We start from the raw sequence: 10,389 nt of genomic DNA, 5'->3' as shown, positions 1-10,389 counted from the left end.
CCAGTTTGATGGCTTAGTTCTGTTGTGGCAAACAGGATGAAAATCTGTTGGATTTTCAGGGTTCGGGCACGTTTCCTTCAGCAGGAAGAACTTAGGATCAGCTGATGTGTAAGATCAGGAATGCTATCGTGAACTTCCCGGCACTAGCCACGCAGCACCGATGACCAGTTTGTAGCTTCTGATCTGTTGCCAGCTCCTTACATGATCTCGGACAAGTTTCTTCACCTCTGAGCTGACTTGTTTTCATTGTAAAACTGAAACACCACGTGCCATTCGACGCTGATTGTCTCTGTATTTTTATGTAATAATCCATGAAGTCTATTTTTAGGCAACTTTCTTGGTTAGTAGTATATATATCTTCTCTGGTTGATGAGCTGGGCAGCCTCTTTTGAATTAGCTCCCTTGACTTATTTGTCAGTCTTCTCCTTACATTCACTTCCACAGGAGTTTGATCATTTGTGTTGGAAGCAAAACATCTAACATCGCGTAGCAAAATAATTAATCTGAAGATTCAAGGTTTTATACTGGTGCCTTTATTTACCTTAAATTGCTTAGTCTTGGAATAATTTCAGAGCTAGCTTTCTTTGGAATCGGATTGCTGAGTTTGAAGCAAGCTTTGAGCAACGAAAACTTGCTGTGTCCCTGAGATGACAGTTTAAAGACATAGGGTGGTGAGGTCCGAGGTGGAGCAATAATGCATAATTCATAGTGCCCACCAGCAGACTTGGAGGCAGGGGGGAGGAACAAAACCAACAAATCTGGTCCAATCCACTTGCCCCTGGTTTCCTCAGACCCTTGTAGGAATTGATTGAGACTGATAATCAAAGATCATTCTTTTTTTATGACTCTAGGCACCAAGCAGGTTGAATAAATACCTCAGAATAGAGAATAAGCATGTTTATCCTGACCTTGAGATGGGGTCAAAAGCTCATTTCCCCGTGCAAGAGCACTGCTGTGGCCGTCTGCTTGCTACTTCACAAGTGGCAGAAGAAATACTGGTGTATTTGAAGCCCAGGTTCTGTTTCTGAGGTACACCACCCCTGCCCCTCAGCGCAGCGGCAGAGCAAGGGCGAAGGGTGCTGTGCTGCCCTCTTTCCCTGGGGCTGGCTGAAACCATGCTTTTACTCCCACTAGGAACCTCTTCCTCAGTACTGCGCTCTAATCTCCATCTTTTATTGAGAAACTGCTGCGGTAGAGGAAGAACAAGAGTTTCCCATTGAATATTTTAATTTTACCTAAGAGTATGCCTGGGTATTCCATGGTCGTAGTGCTCAGCTGAGTGCAGTGGTTGCAAAGACTCCGAATAGCACGCAGTACTGCTGAAGTCAAATTTCCTTATCCCCTCTTGCTGATAGAGGAATTAATTGCTTTTGGTCCAAATGCAGATAAAAGCTGAGTTTGTATTGTGACCTAGACATTCAAACCCATGCACAGATTAAAAGTGGGAGGAGAACCCAGCATCACTTCTGCAGCTCTGGTTTTGTCCTACCTTAGATCCTGCTGGGGAGCAGAAGCACTACTGCTGACAGAGCCTTTAAAATGATTCTGCATCTGGTTAGATACATCTGGTGGGATGATTTTACTATGCTAACCCAGGAAAAAAAAGGGAAAACCCTGAGGTAAATGATGAGCCAGATTGAAACAGCTCTTGTTGACTTGTTTAAAACAGATTCTTCTCTTCTCTGTACTCGGATAATCAGCAGAGCAATATCCCTGCCATAGCTAGAGCAGAACCAACGCGCTTAAATTGCTTCTCTGGCTGCACATGGAAGTATTAATGACATTAAATCCTTTGGTGTTTTCAGTATCTTGCATAGAACAAGAAAATATCTCTTCTTGCTAGTGTAACAGGCTACATGGTATGATCTCTTACAAGCCATTAGTGACGTCTTGGTTTTCAAATACTCTAAGGAATTGCAAAAAATAGTTGAAACAAATTCAGTATAAAGTTCCTATGTGAGTAGAAGTAATAAGGGATCTGCTGATTGATACCTGTGTGCCCCAAAGTCTACTTGTAGTAACCCCAACGTTACTAATGAGGACTAGTAGATTTGACTCATTAGGTTAGAACTCTGTTCAAGTGTGTTTTTAACTACAGCATTACTTACTGACAATTCTTTAACTTGATTGACCATTGGACTTACTAGCTCAGTAAAAGAGGAAATTGCATATATTTGGCAATTGTAGTGTTTTATGAATTTAATTAAAGCTCAATACCACTGCTGCTGGAATGAGGTGAGGATGAAATTTTGAATTTAATTACGACCTATGGGCCAGGATGCAAGCACGGATTCCCAGCCCCCTGCTCTGTATGGTCACTTGGCTTGTATTCCAGAGCATTGAAATCCTTCCTTGTTCCAGCCCTTGTAGGTGAGGAATTTCAGATTTGCACTTCTCTTAAAATGAATTTTACTTAGCAACATATCTATAAATATCTTGCAAGACACAAATCTTACTATTAGGCTTTCTACCGTTCTGTATTATACTACATACATCAACCTCATACCTGTTGCTCTGAGAATGCCCTTACTGCCTGCAACTGCAACATGCTATTTCAGGGGAACGGTGCTCCGGGCGCTTCCTTGCCTCACTTAAACGACTTCGATACAGTTTTCCAGGTATGCCATCTCCTCTTCCACAGACAGAACATCAGGTATGACAGCTGGACACAAAAAAGGCTTCTGTTCCTCATAGGCTTCTGCATAGTGGCAAAATACAAATCCTAAGCTGCTGAAGATGTGCTAATTTTAGAAGTTAGATACTTAGAAATTCACAGGAAGGATGCATGTAGGACCTGAGATGGTTTTGGTTGCAATGCAACAGCAGCAAAAATGTTGTGTTGCAGTCTTAATTCCACTTTAAATCAATCTTCTTCAGACCTCAGTGTTTCTAAGTTACTAATGCACTGGAGAAGTGTTTTTATTATTACTTCTCTATGCCTCTACCTCAGCAAATAAGGCAATATAAACACCTAACGTCCCTGAGCAGAGGAGTTAAATGTCACTGTGGGCTCGGTGAGAAGCGGACCTTTTGCTCTCCACTTAGGACCTAATTGATACGGCTAGCAATGTATAAAACTTGCCAAAGATTTCCACGTGTCAGAGGTGACTGTGACACTTTGAGATCACAATATTAAAAGGGAAAATTACTCTTGGTTTCCTTGTCAGATTGTACTTTGTTACAAACACCTCCAATGACAGTCTTAGTAATTCAAGAGCTGCTAGTGAGAACCAGAACACTTCTGACCAAAAGCAACAACTCGGTCCTACTCAGTCATCTTGTGCTTCTGGGTTTGGTTTATTTACCAGAGGTGTTTCTCTGGGCTACAGCCCAGAATGTGCTTCCCAGGTTCTGGCAGCAGCAAGAACATGCTCGTTTTAAAGAGAATGGACGACCTATTTAATCAACAGAAAGCTAGTGCTATTTAAACTGCTTGAAGCATTGGAACGATTTGAACACATTATTCTGGAAGTATTTTCAGTTCTTCTTCAGAATATTGCTGGTATTTTGTTGTTTTGGTTTTTTTAACATAAAACAGGCCTGTAGCCAATGGTATTTATGGATGCCTAACTGCTTAAAATACTACTTGGCTAAACCCAGAATCAATAGACTTTTTAGTCCGAGAAGCCCTTTTTCTGACTGCATTGTGGTTTAAGTCCTGCCCCTATACTGCTACAAGCATCAAATTAGGATGAACAGGTACATGTATTTACGTATACATGTGTGACTCAGTGCCATTCCTCCTAGGCTGCTGATCAGTCGTTATTACTGACGTTAACTGAAGCATTTTTGTGCCATTGCTCAAGACTGAGCCAATCCTCTGCCCCTCAGTGGCATAATACAATGAAAATAACCATGCTTGCAGCTTTTCTTACATAGAACAAGCCACCACCTATACAGCAAAAGTCTTTTATTAAAAATCACAGCACACAGATCCTTTGGCCAATAAAGGCATACATGAAAGGACATAAATACATATACAATACACTTAAGCAATTGCCAAGAGTTTTCATCATCACAGATAGCTTCAGGTTTCTAGCAGTTTATTTCATATATAAATGCTGAGCAAATAAACCGTGTGCCACACCCCACCCCCAACGGTACAGTTATGTGGCTGCAAACAATGTGCAATTTCATTCAATTGTTTAAAACATACTCAGCACAGCACCCCACCCTAATTCTGTTTCATAAAGGCACACATGTAGTATCCTTCAGCTTCACATAAGCTACAAGTAACAGACTGATCGGCTTCCAAGTTGTATTAGACTTTACTTCAATAGTCTGTACTAGAAAGTGGTAACTGGCATCATATGTTGGTATAAAGTTCCAGTTCCAAGGTAAAAGCATATCTTACACAGGTACGTGTAGCAACAGATTTGAGTCTTGCAGGCAGCGTGTTCTAAATAAAATATACAGTAGTGTAGGTGTTGACAGTTTGTCAGGCATACAACAATACCAAAAAACGTATTTCAAGTCTGATGCTGGAGCTGAGCTGAACAGAAATTAACAGAAATGCAGTTCTCAATCCCCATCCCATGCTGCTGGGCTTTTAATCAAATCTGCAAAGCTAACACCTTGGCCCCCAAAATATCAGCAGTAACAGGTAAGAAATACAAATTTAAACACTCAAAAATGAGGCATTTCATCTACAGAAAACCTGACATTTGTGAAAAGGATGACACATAGAAGCTTTATTTGAGCAAACTTCACATGAATAAGGTTAGACATTCGGAAAAGAAAGTATTCAGCTACAGGAATACTAACTTCTATGCTGGGTTTCTTTTTTTAAAATCTTGAACTGACTATGGGAATTCTTGGAACCTTGAGGGTTTTTAAAGTGGAACTGTTAGTTTTAGTATGGCAGTTAATGTTTTAGCTGCTTAGTTTTACACGCTAAAGTAATTAAGTCATGTTGCACGTTAACTTAAAAAAATCACTGGGAAATAAAATCAGCTTTCTAGCTGAGTTTATGCCATTGTCAGCATTAAGTATTTCAGTATCAAGTCTTAGATATGATCATGGAGAGAGGACGTCATGATCAATTAACTTCTCTATTAGCTCTGGTAGAATGCTAAATGCCCGATTTAAAAAATAATTAAATAATGTGTAAATAATAACAAAAAGCTCAACAGTGTTACAGATCAACTTGGTACCGGGCAGTCCTGAATGGATGCCAACATAAGCTTAAAGACTTGACACAGCTGCCTAACTTATACTGCACATCACAATGGTATCTAGAAAAGCTAAGGCGATTATTTTCCTCCACACTAACAATAGCATTAAAAATGTATTTATGAAGAGAAAACTTGGAAACCAGCAGAAATGCTAGTCAAAAAAATAAAAAGCCCAAAATATCACTAACCTATTGCCACCAAGAACAGCTACAAAAAAAGAAGATAAATCTGTTCCTGGTTAATTTTGTTTTCACTAAGGCCCACAACAAAACTGTCCACTCTAATGTAGCTGCTCTAAAGACCAAAAACTGCTTATTTCTCAGCAGCCCTTAAACATCCTCCCAAATGCTGGACCCACTGAAGTCAAGACTCCTCCCTCTGACTTTCAAGTGAGACAAAGATTACATCATAGTTTTTTTAAGTATAAAAACATCATATACTAGACTTCTGAGATGATGTCGGGAAATATGGAACCTAATCCTGAGAAGGTATGAAAGACAGTCTTTAATTAGCACTTTTAAAATATGCAATTCATATGTTCAAAATGTGCTTCACATTTTGCTTTAGAAAAAATGGACTAAAACTGAATTTTGGACTGAAATTCAAGTTTTAAAACTTTGAGTGACTGACTCATCCAATACACAGATGTTTCTGATTACTCAAAATGACATTAATAGGTCTTTCACATGCAAATTCTTTCTAGTAAAATATATATAAAAAAATAATAACCCAGTACTAGTTAACGTTTTTCTGGGTTTTTCCACACAGCATGTGGGATGCCTGCTCTCTCCCAAGTGATTCAATTTGCTTTTAAAAATGCCAAAAACCCTCTAAAAAACTCCATCTTTTACTTTTGGGGAATTTCCCAGTTAACTGGGATTGAAATGTGTATTTGCAGCAAGGGGCTGACTACTCAGAAAACTAAAACCACTTACCAAAGGATAGGAATCTGTCAAGCCTTCCACATTAATTTGTTTTGCACCTAGAGCAAAACAGGAGTAAATTTAAACAGAAAAGGGTATAACGAAGCTGTGTCAAACCAAAATCCAGACATCAAGTACGCAAGAGTGGTCACCATCATTTCTGAGCTTCATCCTGTAGATGTGCAGGCAGAGTGCACTGAAGCAGGCAACGGGCTGTGCTGCTGCCAGACCTGCTGTGCTAAGTGCTGCAGGGCGCACACTATTCCCGACATTCGTGTACAAAACTCTTCAAGAGAATTTCTCAGCTATTAAGTACTTGTATGCATCATGTTTTCTACGGGGTCAACTATCAGATGGAGATCCAGCATTTCTTCGTCATTCTTTTTGCTAGCAATGAAAAAAAACTTCTTTTTTTTTTGCGGGGGTGAAGATGGGAGTTTTGGGTAGGGAGAGTCAAAGTCAACAATGTAAACAACTTCCATAAACACAATTATTGACAGAAATGGATAAACAGTACATTCTTACTAGCTTGAGAGACATGCAGCAGACTTTTTTTGATCTGCGGTTCAGATCCCAGTACTTTAAATAATGGCTTGTACGCCAATAAATTCAAGCGCTGCTTGATATGTAATTCTCATGGACGTTACAGTACCTCCTTAAACAAATTTAAAATGACATTTAACTATCTTATTTTTCCTACACATAATACATTTTCAATAATTATAAATAAATACTCACATTACAAGCATTTAATCACATATATATACACACAACACTAGTGAACCCCAAATGGCAAATAGGTATTTTTTAAAAGGCTAAAACCAATTTAAGTTTCCTGTAATCTTGTTAAATTCTTGTTTTGGAATAGTATACCTTGCTGAAAAGCACATCTGCCTATCTGTCAATACATAAGCATGCATTAGAATGGACACATGCTAAAAGAACTTATTTTTTTCAGTACCTTAATTTAACTTTGTTTCAGAAAGAAGTCAAAGATTTGTTCAAATTTTCAAAATAATTACCATCCTCTGCAGAAGACTTTCCTTAATCCTCAACAATTTAATCAAAACAAGATAACAAAAAAGCCCATCCTTGAGTCTTTTGGTACAAATTTCTAATTTGCTAATTTAAGATGCAAAAATGCAGATATATTGGCATCTTTCCTTTTTTTTTTTTTTCTCCTTTGGAATCTGTCTCTTCCTACAGATGGGAACAGACACTGACCTAGGGAGATGAGGAAGTGAAATTGTATGAAAGTGCAGTGTGCAACAAACAGTAAAACTGATAATTAAGAATGCCCTTCAGGCATAAAAGTAAAAACTCTGCTTATACTGAAAGATCTGGGGCTGACAAAGGCTACCAATAGTCAGTAGCTCTGTTCTAGTACTGGGAAAAAAGTATTTCTGTATATTAGAGCACCTGCCATTCATAAATGTTTGAATTACAGACATACTTAAAGGTTTGAAGATAAAGAACATGAAGAAATTGTGTAAGTGATCTGTTCTACAGTCAAGAATGTCCTGTCTGCATTTACTGTTCAATACTGCACGTGATGCTGACAAGCTTTGTCAGTACTAGAATTATTTTCAGTGTAGACAGGACTAGGGGACATAATCCCATTTACTGACATATTACTTGAGCAATTAATTTAAACCTCCTGTAAAATTATTTTTAGTTGCACTAAAAGGTGCTATTGGAGAGAAGGAGGGAATTCACATAGTCCAGCTTTAGGCATATAAATGTGACTAGTCTCCTTAGATTGCAATGTATCTCCTGAAAAGAGACACGGTTCTCCTCAAACAGGAATTTGGGGGCTGGGGGAACCTATTTCTCTTGACTGCATACAGAGTTTACTTTCTTAGTTGAGGTACCCACATTAGTACAATCTCATTTGACCTCTGAATAGCTTCCACTGACCTAATCCTGCTAATTTACATTTTACAGAAGTAGTCCTGAACAATATAAATCTGAAAGCCACAACATCTGAGTAGTAGTCAGTGAGATTACTTACTGTTGGGGGGGGGGTAATGTTTCTTCATGCACAGTGTGTTTGGAGGATAAGCCAAGAACAACACCTACGCCTAACAACTGAAGGTTAGCTTTGTAGCTTAACTACTTGCCCCCCAAATAAGATAATGTATTCCGCATCTGCAAAATACCATAACTAACCCATCTTTCTAAATATATACTTACTCTGTAGCTGCCAGATAATTTATGTACATGATGTCTTTAAAACAACAAAAAGCTTAAGAGACAAGTTACACAGAAGGTCTAATAATTCCATTCTTGTAAATCGAAGCACTTGCCAAAGAACAGACCCTCTCTCTCCCCTAATGCAAATATCCTAGGTAAAACTGTTCCCTTTACTTGACTGCTTGTGTCAATACCCAGCCACCTGTTCCCACTGGCAACAGCAGCTGATTTGCGGCCCTATTAGAATCTTCAAATCTTGCCAAACTAACACATCTTCCTTGCCAAGAAATAAACAGCAGATGCTAGTTTCACAATCTTATAGATAGCATAAAGGCCTGTCATGATCTGTAGCAAATAATTCTTAGAATCTGTTAAAAATCTTCCAGCAACATTTCGTTCAAGTTACCTTCCCCAATTTTTTTATACTATCCATATTTTGCAACCCATTATTTGCCTTCAATCCTGTCATATGAGCCTTTCCATGCTTTTTGTCATCTATTTTTTTTTTTAACATCTTTACATCATGCCACATCAGTAGCTCTTAGGAGTTTCAGGATTTCATTAATCGTGACATAATGAATCGTGCAACATCTTTTTGAGTACTTTTTAAGCCCTAGTTACCGGGATTCTCCCCAAGTAACAGTAACCAAGCTCAGAGAGTCTGTCAACATTCAGCCTTTTCCTTCCTCAGACTTTCACGGGATGCCATCCTTCCTTTGGCAACACTGTGAAGGAGGCACTCCCCAGTCATACATGTAGGAAAGCCTGAGCTTAACCTCCTCCTTACAGAGCTTTCCTTCCTTAGCCAGGGTCTGGTGCTTTTCCAGCATGTCCTCGATGCTTTGCTTATGAGTTACTATGTACTTATTGTTGCAACCTCGTGACTTATACTCAGTGTCAAAACGAGGGTCGTGCACTCTCTTCACATCAATGGGAGCCAGCCATACCCCCAGGGAGACGTCTTCACTCTGCCACATGTTCAGGTAGTCTCTGCTAAGACGCAAATAGTGCACCAGATCTGCTGAAATCACATAACCACCGCCCAGAGCGTACGGTAGGTAGTAGTCACAGAGCACCCAGGCGCTCTCTTTCCATTTGCCACCAGATTTCACTCGACCACGGCCAGAAAAGAAGCCCCAGTAGAGGCGACGTGGCTCCTTGGCTCTCAGCTCTTCCACGAGCACATCCAAGCGTACAAAGGTGTCATCGTCAGCCTTCAGGGCAAACTGGAAGTCCAGGTGTTGATCCAGCCAGACGTAGGTGGCCAGGACTTTAGCAGTCAAGTTCTCATAGGAATCCCGCAGCTCTGGCAGGAGGAGGAGGTCTCTGTGCCGGCTCTGCTCCAGCTCCAGGCTACGCAGCTCCTCAGCCCCCAGCCCACCCGTGCCTATGACAAAGCGGCTCCAGATGTCATCATGAGGAGGGCGGCCGGCAGCTGAGAGCCACGTGCTGCGGATAATGCTGCGCCGCTCGCTGTACTTGGGGCCGCTCGTGATGAGCACGGCCACGAAGGCGGTCTCCTCAGGGGAGGGTGGCGGGGCCGGCGGTGGCTGTGGCCCCCTGGCACCCCGCGGCGGCAGGGCCGCAGGCTGGTTGTGCGGGAGCCCACGGGGGGCTGGCAGAGGCCGGAGGCCCTCGGAGGTGCACTTGGCGAGGTAAAGCAGGACCACGGCGAAGAGCGAGAGACCGCCCAGGCCCAGGGCCGTCTTGTGGCGGCACAGCAGGCGCAACAGCTTCATGGCCGCCAGGCCTCGACAGGGCGAATAGGCCGAAGTTCCCCCCCTGCCAGGCCCCGCCCCCCCGAGATTTAGGCGGGAACGGCAGGAGCCCCGCCCCGAAGGGGGGGGAGGGGCTGGAGCGGCTTACGGCCGCCGAGAGGGGACAAGCTTCTTGCAGGAACCCTCACCGTGCTTCGCCGTCCCTCAGAGGCGGTTTCATGTCTTCTCCCCGCTTCTCCTCAGGGAAGCACCAGCTCAGGCCGGGAGGAGGAGCGGCTCCTGCCCACCCGCCGGGCCTCCAGCGCGGACCCGGTGCGCGTAGCGGCCGCCGCTTCGCTCGCCGCCTGCCTTGTGGGGAAGGGGCAGGAGGAGTGGCCGCGC

The 10,389-nt window shown here is 42.0% G+C and overlaps 1 protein-coding gene across 1 annotated transcript; it reads right to left on the bottom strand.

Annotated features, from left to right (window-relative positions):
* Nucleotides 1-3,895: 3,895 nt before the first annotated feature.
* Nucleotides 3,896-10,336, bottom strand: B3GALT6 (beta-1,3-galactosyltransferase 6). The gene has a single exon (XM_040586007.1). The coding sequence runs from the start codon at nt 10,027-10,029 to the stop codon at nt 8,986-8,988; it is 1,044 nt and encodes a 347-aa protein (XP_040441941.1). The 5' UTR covers nt 10,030-10,336; the 3' UTR covers nt 3,896-8,985.
* Nucleotides 10,337-10,389: the final 53 nt, after the last annotated feature.

The sequence above is a fragment of the Falco naumanni genome, chromosome 3, assembly GCF_017639655.2.
Source record: "Falco naumanni isolate bFalNau1 chromosome 3, bFalNau1.pat, whole genome shotgun sequence".
In the NCBI taxonomy this organism is placed as follows: Eukaryota; Metazoa; Chordata; class Aves; order Falconiformes; family Falconidae; genus Falco; species Falco naumanni.
Note: the sequence above shows the minus strand (reverse complement) of the source record. Positions and strands in the feature narration are given on the sequence as shown.

Bases quoted from the DNA above. Each gene is read 5' to 3' on its own strand.
- B3GALT6 (XM_040586007.1), bottom strand. From the start codon at position 10,029: ATGAAGCTGTTGCGCCTGCTGTGCCGCCACAAGACGGCCCTGGGCCTG.